The 24,811-nt window shown below is 40.8% G+C and overlaps 1 protein-coding gene across 3 annotated transcripts in view; it reads left to right on the plus strand.

The window, feature by feature from the left end:
* The window catches only part of ERCC2 (ERCC excision repair 2, TFIIH core complex helicase subunit), a 90,515-nt gene that overhangs the window by 26,709 nt on the left and 38,995 nt on the right, over positions 1–24,811 (plus strand). For all 3 annotated transcript variants that reach the window (XR_004540353.1, XR_004540354.1, XM_033955087.1), the window contains exons 9-12: positions 7,907–8,003; positions 8,285–8,418; positions 8,579–8,747; positions 17,335–17,453. Coding sequence is in view for 1 of the 3 variants with exons in the window: in XM_033955087.1 (XP_033810978.1) it covers positions 7,907–8,003; positions 8,285–8,418; positions 8,579–8,747; positions 17,335–17,453 (519 nt within the window). In the remaining 2 variants the exon portion in view is untranslated. The remainder of the gene's footprint in view (positions 1–7,906; positions 8,004–8,284; positions 8,419–8,578; positions 8,748–17,334; positions 17,454–24,811) is intronic.

A 24,811-nucleotide genomic window follows, 5' to 3' on the forward strand; every position in this document is an offset into this window, starting at 1 on the left:
TACATTATATATCTAAATTTGATTTTCCCCCTCTCCCTCCCCCACCCTTTTATTACTTTAATATAATATTTTTAATTTTCAAATTTTACATAAAATGTACAAAATATTAAATTACAATTGATAAATACACAATATCATTTTTATATCTAATACATCATATTCTAAATATATTTATATCCCCTCTCCCTCCACCCTTTTATTATTTTTCATTCATACATATTATATAACATATTATAACATATTATGTAAATATTATTTTCATTATCCCCCCTCTATGTGCGTCATAAAAAAGATACTTAAAAGAAGAAAAGAAGAAGAGAAATCTTAATATTTATTCATTGCAGTATTTTGTCAATGGCCCCCATATTTTTATGAATTTGGTATATGTCCCTCTTTGTATTGCTATTGTTCTTTCCATTTTAAATATGTGACATATTGTATTCCACCAAAATGTATAATTTAGGTTATTATAATTCTTCCAATTATTGGTTATATGTTGAATGGCAACCCCTGTCATTATTAATAAAAGCTTGTTATTTTCTGGTGAAATTTGACTATTTTTCCTCATCATTCCAAATAATACCGTATCATATGATATTGCTATATGATTTTCCATTAATTTGTTAATTTGTAGCCAAATTGAATTCCAAAAAGTTTTAATGTAGGGACAATGATAAAGTAAGTGATCTAATGTCCCTGGTTCTAGATTACAGTGCCAGCATTTATTGGACTTAGAACTGTCTAATTTTTGCAAACGTGTAGGGGTCCAAAAAGCTCTATGTAATAAAAAGAACCAAGTTTGTCTCATAGATGCTGACACTGTACATCCCATTCTCCAAGACCAAATTAGTGGCCATTGAGATGCATTAATCTGATGTCCAATCTCAATGCTCCAAATATCTCTTAGACCATTTTTTGGTTTTTTTATTCAAATATCCAGATATTAATTTATACCACAATGCGGCTTGATGTCCTAGGAAGTCTGCTTGAAAACATAAGAACTTTAAACTATATTGATTATTTAATGTTTTCCATTCAGGGAACCCAACCTGAATGGCCTGCTTCAATTGCAACCATTTAAAACTTTGTGTTTTATTAAGACCAAATTTATGTTGCAATTGTGAAAAATCCAGCAGTTTACCTTCTGAAATAACATCGTCTAGAGATCTAATGCCTGCAATAATCCAGTTCTTCCAAAGGATTTGAGCTCCGCCTATTTTGATCTTGGAGTTTATCCATATAGATTGATTAGTTGATTTATTTATTGGGATAGGTGTTAATTTATCAATAAACCTCAATGTTTTCCAAGTATCCATTAATATTTTATTTTCTCTGTATCTTCTAGGTATGTTAATACTTGGCAAATGAACTAAATTTAGGGGAAACATAAGGCGCCATTCCAAATATAACCAATCCGGTGCATTATCCATAAGTTCTGGGAGGATCCAATACATACCCTGACGTAGAATATAGGCTTGATGGTACCTATAGAAATTTGGAAAATTTACCCCTCCCTCTTTAATTGATTTTTGCAAAGTTACTAAAGCTATTCTAGGTGTTTTACCAAGCCAAAGAAATTTTGTTAAAATACTATTAAGTTTTTTATAAAAGGACCCCTGAAAATAAATAGGTATCATACTCATTTGGTAGCAAGCTACAGGTAACATCATCATTTTAATAGTTTGAACTCTTCCCCACCAAGAAATATGTAATGGGTTCCATTGTTCACATAACTCCGTAACTTTTTTTAATACATATTTTTCATTCTCTTTTACTGTATCTTCAATTGTATTTTTAACTTGAATGCCAAGATATTTAAATCCTTCTTCTTTCCATATGAATGGAAAAGTATCAAATAATCCTTTTACACAATGAACATTCAAGGGTATAATTTCAGATTTATTCCAATTAATTTTATAACCTGAAAATTTGCCAAACTTATCAATTAATTCCAATAAAGAAGATAAGGTAGACTCTGGATTTCTCAAATAAAGTAAAATATCGTCAGCATAAGCCGAAATTTTATATTCCATATCTGAATATGGAATACCTTGTATCTCCCTCGTTTGCTGTATTGCTAACAATAAGGGTTCTAATACAACATCAAATAACAAAGGAGATAAAGGACAACCTTGTCTAACTCCCCTCTGCAATTGAAAACCATCAGATATCTTATTATTAATATTTAGTCTTGCAATCGGGAAGCTATACAATGTTTTTACCATTTGTATAAATCCAGAACCTATACCAAACCATTCTAAAGCCTGATACATAAAATTCCATTCTACCCTGTCAAATGCTTTTTCAGCATCTAATGAAACTGTAAAAGCCGGTTCATCCATTTTTTTTGATAAGTTTAACATGTGAAACAATAATCTAGAGTTATTAGAGGAATGTCTTTTAGCAACGAAACCCGTTTGATGCATATCTATAATATGTGGGAGAGCTTTGGCTAGTCTCAAAGCCAAAATTTTCGCCAAAAGTTTATTATCAACATTTATCAAAGATATAGGCCTGTAGTTTGAAACCAAAGTAGGATCTTTATTTGGCTTAGGCAAAACAATTATTATTGATTCAGCCATAGTACCTTTAATATTACCTTTTATAATTTGTGTCTGATATAAATTTAGTAAATGTGGGGAAAGGATATTTTGAAATGTTTTATAAAATTCTACTGTATAACCATCACCACCTGGAGCGGATCCAACTCTAAGAGATCTCAATGCTGTTTCTAATTCTTTTAATGATATAGGTTCATCTAAACTCCGTTTTATATGATCAGGAACCTTAGGTCCATTAATTATGTCTAAAAATTTTTTTCCATCTTTTTGTCTCTCCAAATAAGGCTCGGAAGAATACAGGTCCTTATAAAATTTTAAAAATTGTTTTAATATTATATTTGTTTGATTTGTTATTATACCATTATCATCTTTAATTCCATTAATATTAGTTCTTCTTTTTTTTGCTTTAAGATAATTTGCCAATAATCTCCCCGCCTTATTAGAATTTCCATAATACATTGTTTGCTTGGAAAACAAATCTCTTCTTATCATTTTTGAAGTTAATTCATTATATTTACCTTTTGCTTTCAAAAGAGCTTGCAAAACTTCATATTCCCATTTACTTATCAATTTAGCTTCTAATATTTTTATTTCTTTTTTTATTTCTAAATATTGTATTTTAATCTGTTTCCTAATAAAAGCTGAATATGATATAATATTACCCCTCATAGTTGCTTTAAATGCATCCCATAAATTCTCTATAGATGTATCCTCCACTAAATTTATTTGAAAGAAATCGTTAATTTGTGTTTTAAAATTTTCCAAAAATTTGTCATCCACAAGCAATGCATTATCAAATCTCCAAAGAGGTCTACCATTCTCTAATTGATCTAATTGTAATTCTATCCATACTCCCGCATGATCCGAAATAATAATAGGATCTATGGAAGCTTTAATCACCTGTTGCACTTTATTTGTTGAAACAAAAATATAATCTATTCTTGAAAATGATTTATGAACCTGTGAACAAAATGAAAATTCCTGATCATTAAAATGAAGAATACGCCATATATCTTTCAAATCACATGATTTAACCAAATTATCTAAACCTAAAGATTTTATACTTTTACCTGGTTTTTTATCCAATAATGGATCCATTACAGCATTAAAATCTCCAGCCACCACTAAATTAGAAGCAGCCAGTGGTAACAACATATTCTGTAATTTTTTAAAAAATTCTGATTGATTCGAATTAGGGGCATATATATTGAACAACGTCAGGGCATCATTTCCCATACTTATATCAATATGTATCCATCTTCCATGTGGATCTGAATTTTTTACCTTAATATTGGCCATACATTTTTTATTTATAAGAATTGCTACCCCTGCCTTTTTACCCTCTGCTGGAGCAAAAAATCATTCTTTTACCCACCCACCCGATAATTTCTGTGATTCCTTTTTATTAAGATGGGTCTCCTGCAGACAGTAAATATCCGCATTTTGCTTTTTTAAAAATGTTAATACTTTTTTCCTTTTGATTACGTGATTCAGGCCATTGACATTAATAGAATATATCTTAAAAGACATTATATATTTTAATACTTCTCATTATAATCTTTTTCTCCTCTTCTTTCATATTTAGAATCCATTAGATTAGATACTTTAGGGGTAAATTTTATTTTTTCACAAGTCCAAAACATATGGTATAAAGAAAAGAAGCCTGTGAACTATGACTTATTTTTTATTTTTATTGTGTTTCAGTATTTTTCCTGATTTTTGTCAACTTTTTGCTTTTGGACCTTTGGGCCACCTTGAGCCTTTTTTTTTCCCAGGAGCATCGATAGATTTTGGGATACTCAAGCTCCCAAGTAGGGAATGACACAGAGATGGGTACCTGAGGATAGCTGTGGTAAATTCATGGTTGAAAAAGAAAAAATGTAGGTTTTTTAACCACAAATGCAGAAGGGTTATTAGTTGAAGGCTGTCTCAGAATGGTGGGTTTTCAGCCTACTTTTGAACAAGGGAAGGGTCATAGTGGACAGACTCAGGTAATTCCAGGCATACAGGGCAGTGAACTGAAAGGAAGTCTGGAATTGGAAGTGGAGGAGAAGTGTACAGATAAAAGCAATTTGTCTGAGGAAGAGTTCTTGGGGAGGTGTATAAGGAGAAACACATTTAATCCTACCCTCTGTTTTCTGTCCAGTAACCAATTTCTAATCACTGAATTGATGGTTCTGCGAGCTGACATTGGGCGGGAAGGCACTGGCAAGTGCTCAGTATGGGCACTGTGTAAAATATTTAAAGTGACTATGTAAAATATTTAAAGTGACCGGGTTCTGTGGATAATGTCAATGTGTGAATATATGCCTGCTGTCCTTGGAGAACATATTCTACAGGTAAGTATCTTTGCTTTAGGGCGTGACTGCAGTAAAATTGTGTGTATTGATGGGATGGAGTAACAACTAATGGCATATAATAGGTGCATTGCTATTTCATGATCAGGTTATGGAGAATCTCAATACAGTGGAACCTTGGTTTACGAGCATAATTCGTTCCAGAAGCATGCTCGTAAATTAAGTTACTCGTATATCAAAGCGAGTTTCCCCATAGGAATGAATGGAAACTTGCTTTGATTCGTTCCACCAAACCCCCCCACCACCTGAGGCTACCGGCGCTGCTCCATCACCCCCTCCCCCCCGCTCTAACCGGCATTACACCCCCCGAACCGGCATCGCACCCCCGTGCTGAAAGCGGCATCCGCCCGCCCTTCCTCTCATACACGCTCCTTACCCCTTCTGCTGGTTGTGAGAGTGAAAGCAAGCTCCCGCCTCTTGCCTGGGCCGGGCCTTGAGCATCTGTGCATGCTCAAGGCCTTCTGGCTCTTGAGAGAACGAGGGTGCAATGCGGTTCTAGCAGGGGGGGGGGCGTTCGCGGGAGGGGAGGTTGCGATGCCGGTTAGAGCAGGGAGAGGTGCTCGTATATCGGAACATGCTTGGTTTGCTAGGCAAAAGTTTGCTGAGTGTTTTGCTCGTCTTACAAATCACTCGCAAACCGGGTTACTCGCAAACCGAGGTTCCACTGTATTTTCTGTAGCGCCTGTGATAAGATATTATGTTAACTGTGTTGATTCAAGATTCCTCTAAGTTCTCTACACGTTGAAGTCAGCTGTTTGGTGTCTATTTGATCCAAAGTCATCATTGTAGTGGTGTTGCTACTGTAGGGTTCAGTAGCCTCAGGATCAGTGGGAAGTGAATCAGTGACAATGAGAGCCAACAGTGGTTGCATAAAGAATATTATCCCAGGACAAGCAGGCAGGTATTCTCACATATGGGTGATGTCACCGACGGAGCCCGGATGCGGACGCCTCGCAAGCAGACTTGCTTGAAGAAACTTGAAGTTTCGAGTCGCTCACACCGCGCATGCACAAGTGCCTTCCCGCCCAACGCGGGGTGCGTTTCCTCAGTTCTCAGTTTTTCAGCGGAGCCGAGAAGTCCGTCTTTGACTCTCTGCGTTTAACTTCGTTCACTTTGTGCCTTCTCTCAACCGCGGTTTGTGTGTTTTCTTCACAAATTGCTGTTTTATTTTATTTCTTTTATTTTAGTTTAAAAAAATATATATATATTTTTTTCTTCTTCCGTTCGTTTTCCGGAATAGGCTGCTCAGCCGCAGCCTGAGGGCTTCGACTTTGCAGCGGCTATTTTTCCGTCTATGTCCCGGCCTGCTACAGGCTTCAAGAGGTGTAGCAAGTGTCAGTGCGCGATCTCTCTTACGGACCCTCTTGGACGCTCCTCAAGTGCCTTGGGCTGAAACATCATGCTAGGTCGTGCCTACCTTGCCAAACACTTCAGCCTTGTGCTTTTAAGTGTTGTTGCATTTTGGTGGACAAGCTTTTCGAGATGGAGTCTCCTACTGATCCCTCGACTTCAAAGGCGTCTTTGGCCTCTACTTCCATCGAGGGAAGAGAGGGGGCAGACAGAGAAATAAGCCGGAGTCCAGAGAGAAAGAGGAAAGATTTGTGTGTGTGAGCTGAAGATAGAAAGAAGAAGGGGCTGAGAACGGCAGGCAAGACGTTTTATCTGAATGATGTGTGTGTTCCTGCATGAGTGGAGGTGTATGAGGTGTACAAAGGCTGGAGGAGAAGCGAAAGAGAGAGAAAACAGGTGAGGCCTGCCCTCATAGATTTAAGTTTCTGGTAGTTTCCAGTATCTTACTGTGACAATTGACTTCAGATTGGCTCCAGCTGACAGATTGTCATTCATTGCCTTAAGCATTGGACCTTAGCACATCTGTTGAAACTGTGACTCCTCCCAGCATTCTATTAATGTTCTTTGTCAAGCTCAAGTACTGGTCATTTAGAAGTCATTCTAATGTTTTTTTCTGAGACTGAATGGCCAGAAGCCCTTAGGTTTATCTGCACTGATATGTCCAGGATCAGATCTACATAAGAACATAAGCGTTGCCTCTGCCGGGTCAGACCAGGGGTCCATCGTGCCCGGCAATCCGCTCCCACGGCGGCCCCCCAGGTCCATGGCCTGAAAGTGTTCCCTACCTAACCTAAAATATCCATACCCTATTCGCTCAATGTCCTGTAAGGTAAACCTCTATCTGTACCCTGTTATCCCCTTCGCTTCCAGGAAGTCATCCAGTCCCTTTTTGAACCCCAGAATTGTACTCTGTCCTATCACCTCTCCGGGAAGCGCGTTCCAGGTGTCCACCACCCTCTGAGTGAAGAAGAACCTCCTTGCATTCGTTATGAATCTGTCTCCTCTCAGTTTTTCTGAATGACCTCTTGTTTTAGTTGTCCCTGCTAGTCTAAAGAATCTGTCCCTCTCCACCTTCTCTATGCCTTTCATGATTTTATAAGTTCTATCATGTCCCCTCTCAGTCTCCGCTTCTCCAGGGTAAAGAGCCCCAGCCTGTCCAACCGTTCGGCATATGAAAGGTTCTCCATACCCTTTATCATCCTCGTTGCCCTCCTCTGGACCCTCTCGAGTATTGCCATGTCCTTCTTGAGGTATGGCGACCAGTATTGGACGCAGTATTCCAGATATGGGCGCACCATTGCTCGATACAGTGGCAGGATAACTTCTTTTGTTCTGGTAGTGATACCTTTTTTGATAATGCCCAACATTCTGTTCACTTTTTTTGAGGCCGCTGTTTAATATAATCTCCCATAGGCCTTTGCTGATATTGGTTAGGCCAACAGAAAATGTTGCTGACAACCAGCACTCAGCAGTGCAAGGCTGACATTTTTATACTGATCCTAGTCCTATGTAATGTTGCCACTGCTCTTGGGATGTTTTATTGATTGTAGATTGTTCCTTTCTGTATTGCTGTCAGGATGTTGGTATGCTGTTCCAGTCACATTGATCATTGTTCTCACCCTCACCGTTTCATTATAGACAATGTCTGCATTGACTCCATGAGTGTAAACATTACCCGGCGCACTTTGGACCGCTGTCAAGACAATGTGGAAACACTTCAGAAGACTATCCATAGGTCAGTGCCTTGTAAATACTTTCCAGGGCTTTTTCTGAATTTCTGCCTCAGCTAGTCAGAGGGTTGCAAGGAGCTGTAGACGTCTGTGAGTCAGGTCTGAAAATACCCCATTCTTTAATGCATCAAGTGTTGCATATGACACCTCAGCACGCTAACTAGTTCTCATTGTTTTTTGCTTCTGATATAGCCAGTACAGGCCATTGGAATCTGGTGTGTATACTATGTGATTCACAACTTTGGTAACAAGGTTGCTCTTACATCTTATCACTGTTGACTTTCAGGATCAAGGAGACAGATTCACATAGATTGAAGGAAGAATATAGGCAGTTGGTGGAAGGTCTGAGGGAAGCTAATGTTGCTAGAGAAACAGATGTCTACTTGGCCAATCCTGTATTGCCTGATGAAATTCTTCAAGGTAGGAGAGGGTCCAAGTCTGGTTTATAGGTTTCAGGGTGCGCAAATCAATCTAGTTTTCAGAATATCTGTTTTCTCAGTATGTTCTCCCTCTTGCTGATCTCTAGAAGCAAAGGATTGAACCTCCTGAGTTTTTAATCTATCTCTGTTTCTCTCTCCAGAGGCTGTGCCAGGAAACATCCGGATGGCAGAGCATTTCATGGGATTTCTAAAGCGCTTTTTGGAATATCTAAAATCACGGCTGAGGGTGCATCACATGGTGCAGGAGAGCCCACCCTCTTTCCTCAAAGATATCTTTGAAAAAGTGTGCATTGAGCGCAAGCCATTACGGTAAGTGTTCAGCCTAAGACACAGGACCTACAGGAAAAGCTGGAGGAGAGCAGATGGCATCTGCTCCATCTTAAAATGGGGAGCAGATTAAAAGGAGAAAAATCTCCACAAAGGTACGCAGGAAAAAAGGACACAAGAAATGGGGTTTCAAAAATCAAAATGCCACCTGTAAGTGATGAACACAGAAACAGACTACTGGTTGCCTTTTGATAGCCCAGTTCTTCCATCTTAAAATGGGAACATTTCTGAGCTGGTATATTGCTTATTAATATTCTTGTGGGTTTTTTTTTTTTAGTTTTTTAAATAAAACTAGTTTAAAACAGTGTTTCTCAAGTAGGTCTGATAATCCTTAAGAAAACTAACTGTGAATATACATGAGAAATTACCTTGCACTACCTGCATTGCATACAGATTTATCTCATGTATATTCATTATGAATATCTTAAAAACCAAGCTGGCTTGAGAAATACTGGTCTATTTGTTAAGCTATATGTCTAGGAAATATTTAATGTAAAGAGTGGGAGAATGTGGCGGAGTGGTTAAAGCTACAGCCTCAGCACCCTGAGGTTGTGGGTTCAAACCCACGCTGCTCCTTGTGACCTTGGGCAAGTCACTTAATCCCCCCAGGTACATTAGATAGATTGTGAGCCCACCAGGACAAACAGGGAAAAGTGCTTGAGTACCTGAATAAATTCATGTGAACCATTCTGAGCTCCCTTGGGAGAAAAAGTATATAAAATTGAATAAATAAATAGATTTATGCTGACACTTTCCCTGTCTGACACCCAAACTATTGAGAACAGCTGTATTCAGGACAGTGTCATAAACTGCACAATGTGGAACTGTTTATATTTTGTATCTGATGCTTTGGGTGTCCTTGTAGCTGAGTTGAAGTCCTCTGTGAGATATGCTATGGAGATGTCTTCAGGGAAGAAGATTGCTTAAGACATTTCTCTAACTGGATATTATGTTTTAGGTTCATACGAGAGAATGACACGGAGAAAAATTTGTCCCCTTCCCCACAACCCACGCTCCTGTCACCACCCCACTCCGCAACCACTGTCCCCGCAGCATCTATATAAGCCTCAGTACTGCAATATTTAGCTTATTCCTTCCTAATAAATCAACCTTCTCACTGCTGAACTAGAGAAAGAGATGTTCAGCTGGCAGTGCTTTGTTTATAAATTTTTATCAGCACAATTAATATACTACTTTATCCTAAAACAAACAAACAAAAAAAAGAAAATAAATAGTAATTTTTTTCTACCTTTGTTGTCAGGTTTCTGCTCTCCTCATCTTCTCATTCAATTATTTCCATCCACTGTCTGTCTTCTCTCTGTGTCTTCCATTTGCTCTGTTACTGTGCCTCTCCCTTCACCCCCCCAATTGGTCTGGCACCTATCTTCTTCCCTCTGCTCCCCTCATAGTCTGGCATCTCTGTCTTCTCCCCACTCTCTATTCCCCATTTCCCTTCAGCATCTTCTCCCCACTCTATTGTCCCCATTTCCCTTCAGCATCTTCTCCCCATTTCCCTTCAGCGTCTTCTCCCCACTCTGTCTTCCACATTTCCCTTTAGCGTCTTCTCCCCACTCTCTGTTCCCCTCGCGCGGTACGACCATATCCCTCCCTCTTACCTTCCTGGCACATTACAATGTTGGTCAGAGGCTGTGAGAGGGTGCACAGGCAGCAGGGAATGTTTTGCCATTAAGCCAATAATAATCTCAGCAGCTGCAAAGATAAATCAGAACGCAAGCAGCAACACTATGCGCTGTAATAAACGCAAACCAAAGAAGCTGTAGAAAAGAGGGCGAATATCTCTTCCGATACCCCAAGTTGCTTAAAAGAGATGTTGTTGAAAGAGAAGAATAAGCAGGCCGAGACTTCCCTTGGAGCAGGCATCTCTCTGCCATCTCCCTCCCTCCGCCTCACCTTAAGTGCCTACTTTAATTCTTCTTCTCCCAGCAGCATGCTTTTAATAAGCTGCGTGTGTGCAGCTGCTTGAATTGTTGAATCTTCTCCTCTGATGCAACTGGAAACAGGAAGTTGCATCAGAGGAGAAGATTCAATAACTCAAGCAGCCGCATGTGCGCAGCTTATTGAAATCATGCCACTGGGAGAAGAAGAATTAAAGTCGGCACCTAAGGTGAGGTGGAGGGAGGGAGATGGCAGGACGTGGAATGTGGCGATCGGGTGGGGATGCTGGACCACGTGATCTGTGCTTGCTTCATTGTGGAGACAAGACCATTCACCACTCCACAGGGCGGTGAATGGCCTTGTCCCCGTGGCGACCATTATTTTTTCTCTCTCCGTTTTGGCGGGTTACTCACGGCTAGCCACCGTGTCATTCTCTAGTTCATACATTTACCCTGATTGGGTGTTTGAATTGGGTCATACAGATGAGCTCAAATATCTTGCACTTAGAAGTGAAATATTTGGATCCGAAGATGCAATAGCTATTTCTCTGGAAACAGGCAGCCCCACTTGATGGTGAAGTCTCTGACTGAGCCAATCATGTCGGTACTCTCCCCTAGCTATAGTAAGCTTTTTGAGCTTACTGAGCATGTGCAGGATTACCCTACTCCTCGAGCCCCCTCTCCTTCTCCTGTCAGTTTTTTTTCTGATCTGCTCCTAGTCAGTCGCTGCTTTCCCATTCTCAGAGAAAAACATTAAAAGACTAAAAATAGAAAAGTAGTTTTAGTTAGGAAAGCCTTGGCTTTCTAACCCTTAGGGCAGTTTGAAAAAAAGAAGAAAAAAAGAGTGAATTCCTAACCTGTCATAGCAAGTCTTCAGTGACAGGGTAACTGATTTTTCAGACCGTCAGTATATTCTGCCTGTGTCAGCTTACTGCAAGTATTTTTGACTATAGCATCGATCATAAAAAAAAAAAGAAGAAACCAGATTTGTTTGTGACAGGAAAGCGTGACTTTTCAGCCCTTAGAGCATAGTAAAAAAAAAAAAAAAAACAACAACAAAAACGATCACGAACTTGCCTCCCAGAATGGCACAAAACTGGCAGTTGTACTTCTCACTGACAAAACGCAAATATTTTTTCACAGCGTTTTACTTGGCAAGCCTTAACTAAGTAAATCAATTACATTTCAATTGGAGCGGCAGTGAGCAAATCTTTTTTAACTTCAACTGTGCTCCGCTCATTTTTTCAAATTTCTCAGCGGCAGTTAAGACCGTGAAGACTCCTGCTGGCTTGATGTCAGCCAGTTCCCCTTCAACGCCGCACTGTGCCGGCATAATAAAAAAAACTTGCGAAACAGCAACAGCTGATTTCAGTTCCCTACCCTCAGAGCCCTGCTTCGGCTTTGGCGGGGAGGGTAGCGTTCAACCACCTAAACTGACAATTCAGAAAGATTCAGCACAGGCGGTGCCACAGAAGAAAAAGAACAAGAAGAAAACCCTGTCGGTGCAGAGGCTGAACACTCCCTCTCCACCGTCGGTGGCTTCATTGTCATGTCGTGTAGAAAAGGCTTCAGGGACCAACCTCTCAGTAGCGGCTCCTTCAAAGAGGATTCCTGCTGCTTAATCTCACAGATTTACCTGCAACGTTTCATTAACAGCAGGTAAAATCTAGTTCAAAAATCAAGAGAGTTGCTCCTCCATGGGCTGTGGACACACAGCAGATACCTGCTAAAAAGTTAGCTCTGTCTCCTTCAGTACCAGGCTCTCCTTCTCCTGCTACTCAGTCTTTTCACTCTATGGCTAATTTTTTCACACTGTTCCAAAGATTCATGCAAGAAAGTATGCCTCCCAGATCCTGCGCCTCCCATTCCTGTTTTGGATTCTCAGCCATGTCCTGGCTGACAACCCTGTACCATCGCCAGCTACGTTTGACATACCTCCATAGCTGGATTGGAGCCCTGGAACTCCCATCTGCTCATCTCCTGCCCAGCGGCTGTCATCTCCCACACAATGGCCGGACCAGCAGGAGCATTTACCTATGGATGCAGAACCTGACCTGCCTCTACCTCAGCCGGCTATCACAGAGGAGCATTCCTATCCAAAGATTTTACAGAAGGTATCTTCTCTTCTGAATCTCAGTCCGGATGCAACTCTCTCAGGTAGCAAGGATTTCCAAACCATCCTTCAATCCTGTAAATCTCCAGTAAGGGAGCTTATTGCCTCCAAGATCTGCAACTTAATAATTGGCAAAAACCATGGTCAATATCTACGGCTTCCAAGCACCTGGAGATCAAATATAAGGTGCAAAAGGCTCCTGGGCATGATTCCCTTCAACTTCTTCACCATTCGATGGTTTCGGAGTCAGCCATTAAAAAGGGTAAGGCTTCAAGGTCCATAACTAATGCTCCTCCTGGTAAGGACTGTCTACCAGGGCGCTATGCTCTCCTCAAGAATTATGGCCCATCAGCTCCAAATTCTACATTATAGCAGCTGGAATCAGTTTCACCTGAATCCATCCCCAATTTACAGGTAGTTCCTCAGGAATCCACTTACCACTTAATCAAGACAAACTATGATGCCTATGATATGATCACTAGGACAGCAGCTGTGGCCCTAGCTGCCAGACGCATTGCATGGCTGAAGGCATCAAGTCTTAGAGAGGATCTTCATGACAGGCTAGCGGATGCTCCTTGCTTAAGAGACAGTCTCTTTGGTGCAAAGGTGAAGGATACTGTTACACAACTAAAGGAGGAGTCCTCAGCCAGCCGAGAACTTAAGGCACATCCCTCGGATCAGTCTAACCACTTTCACCCTAATCATCCCTATCAATCACAATAGTTCTTCCAGCAATATTATCCAAGAGGACGATTTGCACCTTATGCCTGAACTCCTTTACAGCGTTCTCAAACTTCTCAGTATAAACCTAGGCAGCGTCCTAGGGGGACTGTAAGCAGCCGGCCGTCTCTCAACTCCCTGCTCTCAAGCCTGCACCTAGTTTTTGACCATCTTCCAGTAGGGGGGGGCCGTCGCTGCCGGCCCAGAACGTCCTCTCCGACGTCAGAATTGACGTTGGAAAGAAGACTTCGTGTTGGCTTTAACGGTAGCAGCAGCAGGGCAGTAAGATAGCAGCGGACTGGGGAAAGGAAGGAGGGAGGCTTGCTTTTTTTTTTTTCGCGGTAGGCAGGAAAGCAGGCTGGCTTTGGCCAGGGAGGTAGACAGGCAGGCAGGCTGGCTTCGGGGGTGGGGGTGGGACAAAGTGTGGAAGGCAGTGAGAGGGACATAGGAAGGAGGCACTAAGGATATAGGAAGGAAAGAGGGAGGGAATAGAAAGGGACAATTCTTGGGCCTGAGTGCAGAAAGAAAGAAATGAAAGAAAGGATACACAGACAGAAGGAAACGCAACCAGAGACTCATGAAATCACCAGACAGCAAAGGTAGGAAAAATGATTTTATTTTCAATTTAGTGATCAAAACGTGTCAGTTTTGAGAATTTATATCTGCTGTCTATATTTTGCACTATATTTGTCTATTTTTCTATAGTTACTGAGGTGACCGAGCTCGCGAAGGTGGGGAGGAAATGGGTTTTTTAAAAATTTTAGTCCTAGTAGTTTGCCGGTCCATAAAATAATTCTTTTATTTCTGCCGGTCCACGGGTGTAAAAAGGTTGAAAAACACTGTTCTAGCATATTTACAGTGCTTATCCTCTTCCTAATCTTCTTCCTCACCATGACTTTTCGGAAGTTCAGTGCTGTGGCAGTCGTTCTGGATCGATTTTTTTGTTCCTGTGTCTAGGTTGAAGTGGATCACATTGGGCAGAAGATTTCATCGTATTGTCTACGATGACACCCAGATCCTTTTCTTGGGTGCTAATCCCCAAGGTGGACCCTAGCATCCGGTGACTGTGATTCAGGTTATTCTTCCCAATGTGCATCAATTTGTATTTGTCCACATTAAATTTAATCTGCCATTTGGACGCCCAGTCTTCCAATTTCCTAAGGTCCGCCAGCAATTTTTCACAATCCGCATACGTTTTAATAACTTTGAACAGTTTAGTGTTATCTAATCTAATCTAAACCTTAAGTTTATATACCGCATCATCTCCATGAGAATGGAGCTCGACACGGTTTACAAGAACTTAAAATAGTGGGTAGAGAAGAAGCAAAAGGATTACATGAACTTATGTGTAGAAGGGGGGAGAGAAAGGGGGGAAGGATAGAGCTACAATTTGCTGAAAAGCCAGGTTTTCAGTTGTTTGCGGAATAACTGACGGGAGCTCAGGTTCCGCAGCGGGGTGGTGAGGTCGTTCCAAAGACCTGTGATTTTGAAGAGAAGGGATTTTCCCAGTTTGCCTGAATAGTGGATGCCGCGTGGAGAGGGGAAGGCTAGTTTAAGCCTTTGGGCAGTTCTGGAGGAGTCGGGACTGAAGGAGTTGAAAGACAGTGGGATAAGAGGAGGCAGGATTCCGTGAATGATCTTGAAAGCCAGGCAGGAACATTTGAAATGGATTCTGGAGATTATTGGGAGCCAATGAAGTTTGGCAAGGAGTGGGGAGGCATGGTCAGACTTGCGTTTTGAGAAGATCAGTTTGGCTGCAGTATTCAGGATTAGCTGGAGTCTTAGAATACTTTTTTTTGATAGATTTAAGTAGATGGCGTTGCAGTAATCTAGTTTGGAGAGGATGATGGATTGGACAAGGATGGCAAAGTGTTGTTGGCTGAAGTAGGATCTAGCTTTCCTCAGTATGTGAAGGCTGAAAAAGCATGATTTTGCCAAGGAGTTGAGGTGGTCATTGAGGGAGAGAGAGGAATCGATAGTGATACCAAGGACCTTGCATGAGAACTCGAGCTGTAGTGTATCGCCTGTGGGTAGTGTTATCTGCAATTTTAATCACCTCACTCGCTGTTCCAATTTCCAGATAATTTATAAATAAGTTGAATAGCACCGGACCCAGTACAGATCCCTGTGGCACTCCACTGTTTACTCTTCTCCATTCAGAATGATGACCATTTAATCCTACCCTCTGTTTTCTATCTGATAACCAATGCCTAATCCACAACTGAACAATAAACCAGTCTCTCAGGACCCTCTTAATAATCTAAGACCTCCATTGAAAACCCCTACTCCATCTTGGGGTCTATATCAATTGATGACAGAGCCCTTTGAACCACTGGGTTCTGCCTCTCTCACTTTCCTTTCCTGGAAGACTGTATTTTTCTTGTAGCGCTCACATCAGCTAGCAGAGTAAGTGAGCTTCAAGCCTTGTCACTTATTTTCCCTAGTTACAATTTTTTCCAAACAAGGTGCAGCTACAGACTCATCCTAAGGTCCTGTCTAAGGTGGTTTCAGATTTCCATCCCAACCAAACCATCACTTTGCCTTCCTTTTTTCATAAGAATATAAGAAATGCTGCTGCTGGGTCAGACCAGTGGTCCATCGTGCCCAGCAGTCCGCTCCTGCGGTGGCCATTAGGTCAAAGACCAGTGCCCTAACTGAGACTAGCCTTACCTGTGTATGTTCTGGTTCAGTAGGAACTTGTCTTACTTTGTCTTGAATCCCTGGAGGGTGTTTTCCCTTTAACAGCCTCCTGAAGATCGTTCCAGTTTTCCACCACTTGTACGGAATCTATCCCCTTTTAATTTTAGAGAGTGCTCTTTCGTTCTCCCTACCTTGGAGAGGGTGAATAACCTTTCTTTATCTACTAAATCTACTAATTCCCTTCATTATCTTGAATGTTTTGATCATGTCCCCTCTCAGTCTCCTCTTTTCAAGGGAGAAGAGGCCCAATTTCTCTAATCTCTCACTGTACGGCAACTCCTCCAGCCCCTTAACCATTTTAGTCGCTCTTCTCAGAGGCAGAGGAAAAATTTAATTTAATTCGTTAAGATTGCAGAAGAACACTGCTTTTTTTTTTTTTTTACCTCCGGAAATCTTCGTAATTGTTCATTTCCTACAATCCACCTACCTGTGGTCAACCAGCAACTAAAAGAGTCATTTCCTCTTGGATTTCACATTGCATACATTTTTGCCACACAAGAGCTCATGTACAACCCCCTGGTTCAGTTGGGGCCCATAGGCTATGAACTGCAGCTATCTCAATTGCAAACTTGAGGTCCATCCCAAATCAGGACATTTGTAAAGCAGCTATCTGGTCATCTGTACATACTTTTACCAAACATTACTTCTTAGACCAAAGTTTAGCTCAAGATGTTTGCTTTGGACAATCAGTTTTACTTAACATCTTTGCATTATAGACTGTTGCCATCTCCCGTATGCTTATTCAGCTTGGGACTCACCATCAAGTGGGGCTGCATGTCCCCTGCCTGTCTCTGGAGAAAGCAAGGTTGCTTACCTGTAAGAGATGTTCTCCATAGACAGCAGGAGAATGCAGCCACACTTGCCCGCCCACCATCCCCTCATCTTCTCTTTTATGGCTAGGAATAAAACTGGCAGGATGAGGGGAGGGGGACTCGAGGAGTAGGGCAATCCTACACATGCTCAGTAAGCTCAAAAGCTTACTATAGCTAGGGGAGAGTACCAACGTGATTGGCTCTGTCAGAGACTTCACCATCATGTGTGGCTGCATTCCCCTGTTGTCTACTGAGAACATCTGTTACAGGTAAGCAACCTTGCTTTCTGAGCAGGTGTGGTCCTTGGCTTTATGTATTTTCTCTTTTAGTTTTTGTGCAGAACGACTGCGTTCCCTACTCCGGACACTGGAGATTGCAGATATTGCTGACTTCTCTTCAATCACACTTATTGCCAACTTCGCCACACTTGTGAGCACCTATGCTAAGGGTAAGGAGACAAAGTGCCATCAATAGGACAGAGACCTAAAACCAGAAACTCAAGACACTAGAGCAGGAGTGCAGCACAGAGGGCTGGAGAGAAACCTTAAGGGAGGAGAATGAAAACTTCCCAAGACAGTGAAAGTATTGGTGCGTCATGTTTTTTGCCAGGAGCCCATAGAGTACTGGGGATGGAAGCTGTGCAGGTATTGAGATTTTTCTTTCTTTTGGAACAGAGTATCCAGAAGCTTTTTTGATCAAATGCCCAGGGTTCTAAACCCAGTTTGGCCATCTGCTGTCATCAAAAACATGAGTATATCCCCTCGCTCCATAGCAGGGTATTATTTTATTTTTATTTTTGTTATTTCTTTAGGCTTCAGTGTGTACCTTTTCATTAGTAACTCAAGGTAAATTACATGTAAGCATAGTTTACCGTTATGTAAGAGAGTTTACAGTCTTAAGGGCTAGATTTACTAATCTGTATTATAACTCATATTCTTGTACAATCCCACTTTATTCCGGGACCAGTGGGTTATTTCCATCCACCCATCAGGATCTGTAGGAAGCTTCAAAACTTCTGAGGCTTTAACCCCTTCTCCTCATACCTCATCATTATGCATACTCCTCAGCCTACCAGTTCTTCCTACAGGCCAGGCTGTAGGAGCAGCTTATCTTTTCTGCTTGTGTTTAATTTTGTGGTATTACAGTATTTTTTGTTTAAAGTTTTCATCCTTGTGCTGTGGAGGTTCCTTGTGAGGACATCCTTGACTGCAGAAGATCGTAGACCTTTGGAAAAAGTCTGCTTCTGGGGGGGGTTCCCTGCTTGTCAGTAAGCTCCCTGGACAGCCTGCACATCAGATTGGGACTCAGGGACTGTTTCCTTGGGAGCTTGCTCATCCCAGGCTCGTCCACTAGTGGGTAGAGCACATTCTCTGGAGACAAGCAGGGGATATGCAGCCCCACTTGATGTTGAAGTCTCTGACTGAGCCTAGTGTGTCTGTGCCCTCCCCTAGCTATAGTAAGCTTTAAGCTCACTGAGCATGTGCAGGAGTCAAGTTTCAAGTTTTATTAAATTTTGTTATGTACGCAATGTCAAATGCTTCAATGCGTATAACATTTTTAAAAAATGGGGGGCAAAACAAAACTCATACAATTACATTCAAATTCTATACATTCTAATACATGACTGGTACGAAAGATGAAGGGGATGAACTACAATCTTTAAAGAAAGAAAGGAAACATTTAGGAGGGAACACATATGGTGGGTAACACAAAAATATATATATAAATTTATAATCTATGCATAAATCTGATTAAGATCTAAGAAATTTGGTGATTTGTAAATTATGTTGTCTATTTTTCAAATGCGTCCTTGAACAAGAAACTTTTTAAGGAACGCTTGAATTTTTCTAAAGAAGATTCATTACGAATATATATTGGTGAATTGTTCTAAAGCTGGGGTGCTATAAATGAGAAAATAGTAGATCTCCTGGTCCCTAATCCTCGAGCCCTTCCCCCTCCTCCTGTCAGGTTTTTTTTTCACCTGACTTAAACAAACCTAAACTGCCTTTGCTTTCTAGCCATAGGACATTCTACCGACCCCCCCCCAAAAAACAAACAAGTAGGCTAACAGAAGCTACAGTTGCCTAAACACCGGCTGCACTCCAGAACTCTCTTTCTCTTCACAAATTGCAAGTATTTTGTCTCTCCATCTAATTTTTCCTTAAAAACTTCAAACAGGGTATCACAACAGGGAGCCATTTGCTTTTCTTACCTTTTGCCTGCTGTAGTTTTGTCAGCGCCGTACCAGCTCTTCGGATTATTTTTCTTGCTTTTTTACACAGTGGCCCTTAGGACTGTGAAGACTCCCGCCTGCTACAGTGTCCTCTTGCACACTCCGAGCCAGCACAGAGAACAAGCCAATGAACCAGCAGCAGATATCATTGGCTCCCTTCCCTCAGGGCCCTGCTTCGGTCCGGTGGGGGTGGGAAATGCTATTAATTAAGCTAAATGAGTTCAAAACAAAACTACTTTAGCTTGGCCCAAAGTTAGATCAGCTACCCCACTCATTCCACTGCCTTATGGTCCTTCACTGCAGATTGAATTCTCAAGCAAAGTTTTGGACGTCATTATAGACTCAACACTAATTTACTGATCATCTTAATTCTCTAGTAAAAAAATACTTTTTTTAACCTCCATATGTTGAGGAAAGTGAGATCCTGTTGCCACCAACAACATTTTGCTGTCCTTGTTCAATCAATCATTCTTTCGAGGCTGGACTACTGCAACTCGGTCTATTTAAGTCTGACCAAGAAAAGTCTTCAAAGACTTCAGCAGATCCAGAATACTGCAGCTAGGCTGATGTTTGCAAAGAGCAAATTTGACCATGCTTCGCTGCTCTTGCTACAACTCCACTGGCTCCCAGTAATTTCCAGGGTCTGCTTTAAATGTGCCTGCCTAACTGTCAAGATCCTGCATGGCATTCTTCCCCCTTTAATTCCTCTATCTTGGAATGCTACGAAACCTGACATCACTAGATCTATCCAAAAGCTCAAATTGTCTTACCCTCACTAAAAAGCATTACCTACATTTGAAAATTAGGGAAATCTCTTCACTTCAAAACTACAGAGCTTTGGAATAACTTCCCTGAACAGCTACACAACCTGGGCTCTTTCCAATTATTCCGAAGACACCTGAAAACCTGTCTATTTTCAAAAATGTAAATTTTCCACCTCCCCCTACCACCAACTGCCACTGTACTTCCCTTTTAATTTTTGTAAACCGTGTCAAGCTCTATATTTATAGAGAAAGATGCGGTATATAAGCTTAAGTTTTAGTTTAGTTTAAGCTCATCATATACAATCACACCCAAGTCTCGCTCTTCTGTTCTTCACCCCCCCCCCCCAAACTGTACTGTTCCCTAGGGTTTCTGCAGCCCAAATGCATGACCTTGCATTTCTTAGCATTAAATTTTAGCTGCCAAATTTCAGACCATTCTTTAAGCTTTGCCAGGTCTTTTTTCATGTTATTCATACCATCTGGCTCTATTGCAGATTTTGGTATTTTCTGCAAAGAGGCAAATCTTACCCGACCACCATTCAGCAGTATCATCTATGGCTTATTTCTGCTCTGAGCTATTGAGTACATCTTCATGTGAGTGTTCTCCAAGCACAGCAAGCGCATATTCTCAAAACCCATCTACCTCCCCTAGTTGGCTTCTTAGCTTTGTTACTGAACTGATGGCCTCACAAGCCAATGTCGAAACTAACTGAAAAAATCATACACACACAACTGTCAGAATTCATTGAAAAAACCTTTGTTTTACATCCCTGTCAAACAGGCTTCCGTTCATCACATTCAACAGAACTATCTCTGCTAGGCCTTATTTCAACCATACACTACTATCATGACCACCAAAAATCTGTCCTTCTTATCTCACTTGACCTATCTGCTGCTTTTGACACCATTGACCATTCGCTTCTCCTAAACAGACTTAAAGAGTGCGGTATCACAGGAACGGCACTATCTTGGTTTTCATCTTACTTTCAAGAACGCAGCTTCAAAGTCTTTGCTAGAAATGAAACCTCACCCTCAATATCATTAACGTATGGGGTTCCGCAAGGTTCCATTCTTTCCCCTTTACTATTCAATATCTTCCTATCTCCCCTCTTGACCCTTGCACAATCTATAGGATTTACGATCTTTGCCTATGCAGACGACATACAACTACTTCACCCAATCAATATTTCCAAAACGTCTGACATAAAAGATATAAACAATAAACTGGACTCCATAAACGATTGGCTATATTCTAATAAATTTTCTCTTAACATAGATAAATCTCGCGGTCTTCTATTCTCAATCAAAAATCCTGAATTTCTACCAGATAAAATTTCTATCAAATCTATCCCAATTCAAATGGAGACAAAAATAAAACTCTTAGGAGTTACCATTGATAAAGATCTATCATTTCATGATCATATTAGTTCGGTAGTTAAAACATGTTTCTATAAACTACGCATAATTCGTTCATTGACCTCAATTCTAGAAACCGAATCCATCAAAATTCTTATTCACTCACTAATAATCTCTCACCTAGATTACTGTAATTCCCTACTCAACGGCCTCCCACAAAAAGAAATTCGCCGCCTTCAACTTATACAAAACACAGCAATAAAACTCATCTATAATCTAGGTAAATATGATCATGTTACGCCTGCTTTGAAAGATGCCCACTGGTTACCCGTGACGCACCGAATCACCTACAAAATCATCCTTTTGTCATTCAAAATAAAATCTTCTCATCTGCCGTCATATCTCCACAAACTTCTTATCCCTCAGTGCTCTACTCGAACTTTGAGATCTTCAAATCAAAATCTCTTATTGATTCCGTCTATAAAAGAATTTTATTACACACGCAAAATAAACTTTGCAGTAACTGCCCCGACATTGTGGAACTCCCTTCCACAATCACTTCGTGACGAACAAAACCTTGACAAATTTAAGAAAAACTTAAAAACTTTTTTATTTCGAGATGCATTCTTTCCACTTAACTTCTATCCTCTTAAATTCTTTTCTATCTAATTTTGCTCTTTTATAAACATTCAATATATCTTATCCCCATCCAACATGTTATTTCCTTAACCCCTCTTTCTCCTTTTTCTACTTACAATGTAACTTTACCCACCCATTCCCTCTCTCCTCACTGTCAAGTCTGTCTTGTTATTGTTTTTAATGTTCACTATACATTATTTAAATTATTTAATATCTTTTGGGGGTTTTTTTGGTTTTGTTTTTTTTTTTTTCCAAATTGTTTCTACTCTTGTCTGTCAATTTTTTAAATATAATGTAAACCGTCCAGATATTTGCTTGATGGTCGGTATATTAAAATCTAATAAACTTGAAACTTGAATGTCAGATGGGAAGGCCGGCACATGCACGGTGTGGACACTGGCTAAAGATGTAAAGTGATAGTTCACTTAGTAGTGCCTGTATTGGGTTTCATGGATGACGCCATCAGGCAACACCTGCTAGAGGTAAGTATCTTTACTTTATTTTCTATTATCTCAGGTGTAAGCTCTTTTTAGAAATTGTACATATTTCTTAAACTTTCTTTCATCTTATATTACATTGTACTGCATCATATTGTATTTTACTCTATTGTATTCCATTGAATTCTACTGCATTTTGTGTCTTCGCTGATATGTCTCAGTTCTCTTGCTGTGAACCGCCCAGAACTTCCGGTTGGGCGGTATATAAGAAAATAAATTATTATTATTATTATATATTACTGTATATTGTTTAATTAGTTTACTTTTTAATTTTAGCTATTTGTTTTATTTTACTTATTTCCCCCATTTTAAATAATTATTAAAAAATTTCTGTTCTGCCTAAAATACATGCCAGCATACATAATAATAATAATGTATTTTAAACTCCTTAGATTTTCATTATGTTAGTAGTATTTCAAATAAACTGAACCTGGAACAGGAACATAATGAAGAATACCATTTAACTATGCTCCAGATCATTCCCAATAAGCAGTTTCCGTGTTTCTCAGTCTCTCCAGCAGATAGAGAGTAGTGCTGTCCAATTCAGGGAAAATGTTTTCGATTCAATTTGGCCTATTGAATCCATTTTTTTTAACTTCATTTGCTTTTCTTACCCAATCAGGTGGGTTTTCTCCCCAAACATCCACTGCCATATCTAACATTTGTTTCTTTCCCACTGTCTTATCATCTCTCTCTCTTGTCCCCTCCATGCTGCATCTCTCCCTTCCTCACCACCATTATCATGTGCAACAATTCTTTCAACCTTCCCTTCACCCTATGTCCAAAATTTCTCCCTCTTTCTTCTCCATGCATGTCTCCTTTCCCTCCACCATATGCAGGATTTCTCACTGACCCCTTTCTACCTCTTTGTTTCATCTCTCCCTTCTTCTGCACTCCAACAATTCTTCCTTTCTCCTCTCTCCACCCATGTGCAGCAGATTTCCTCCCCACCCACCCCTCTGTGCAGCAGCTTTCCATCCCCTCTCCTTCCCATCCCCTTGTGCAGTAATTCTCCATCCCTCCCTTCCATCCCCCTGTGCAGCAGCACTCACCAACCCTCCCACTATGAGACCAGACATATATCTGGGCCTCCCAAAGCAACAGCAGTGGCAGGGCAGAGCAGGCTACAAGCAGCCCGTTCAAAGTGCTGCATCTTCAAGGCCAGCCATTTCCATGCTGCTGCTGCTTTAGGAGGCTCGGAGGTATGTCAAATCTCACCAGGTGGGGGTGGGGGATTGTTTTTCGCTGAATCTGTGAGTCTGTTTTGTTGTTTTTTGTTGTTTTTTTTTTAAATGAATCAATTCAAATCAATTTGAATCAGGCAGCATTAATACAGGGTAAGTGTGTGTGCAGTCCTGTATCAATGTGGCTGTCTGCAACTGGATAAAAAAAATATAGAGTGTGTCTCTCATTTGATTTATTTCATTTGGTCTTGGGAACAACAGAAAAAGAGGCAATTTATAGAAGGAGTCCTGTTTGAACTTCTATAGGGGCAATACCTTATACAGTTGTGAGCCTTGAGGGTGCACACTGTGTTGGTCTCTCCTTTTACCTGAGTCACTATGTGCCTTTGGACCCCTCTCTGGAGTGCCCCGCCCCCAAATCTTTCAAAGTCAGGTTCGTGACCTGTGCAGCAGTTGAGGGAGGTCCAAAAGTAGGTTTGTTGTAAGTGGAAGTTTGAGCTTGTCTCCGCACAGTGATTTTCAATAGACTGGAAAGACTGTTAGTTCCGTGCATGACTTCTAGAGTTCTTCCTTTGTCCCAACAAATTCTTCATGCAATTCTTTCCATCAGTCAGATAGCCTGTAACACATGTCGTAAAACAATCTTCTTGGTAATAGCAACCACATTGTGGAACAAACTCCCTTCAAATATGTGACAAGAAACTAACACTATAAATAATTAGGAGTATAAAGTATGTATTGCCGGTATGTAATTAAAACTAGTGTGTGTGAGGGAGCTGCTGCTGAGTCAGTGAGTTTAAGCTCAGCTGCTAGTAGCTTGCATTCCATGAGACCAACAAAGGGCCTCAGAGAAACTCTCCTTTAGTAGGAAACAATGATATTTTGATCACAGTCATAACCATACAGGCCCTGGCACAGGGGCCTCCAGTTCTCGGAAGACATGATGCTAGTGCACCATCTCCTTTTTTGCCTGAGTATGTGTTACTTTTGCAACAGGCATTCTGTTTTAAGAAGATTTTTTCAGGTCAGTTTGCTTAGGGGAATCAGGACTGTCAGGACAAGCCCTTGGGGGGGCCAAATGTCTGTTTTTGTCAGGATTGGAGCAGGATGAGAGGTAAGCATTATCCTCTGTC

The sequence above is a fragment of the Geotrypetes seraphini genome, chromosome 8 (assembly GCF_902459505.1).
Source record: "Geotrypetes seraphini chromosome 8, aGeoSer1.1, whole genome shotgun sequence".
In the NCBI taxonomy this organism is placed as follows: Eukaryota; Metazoa; Chordata; class Amphibia; order Gymnophiona; family Dermophiidae; genus Geotrypetes; species Geotrypetes seraphini.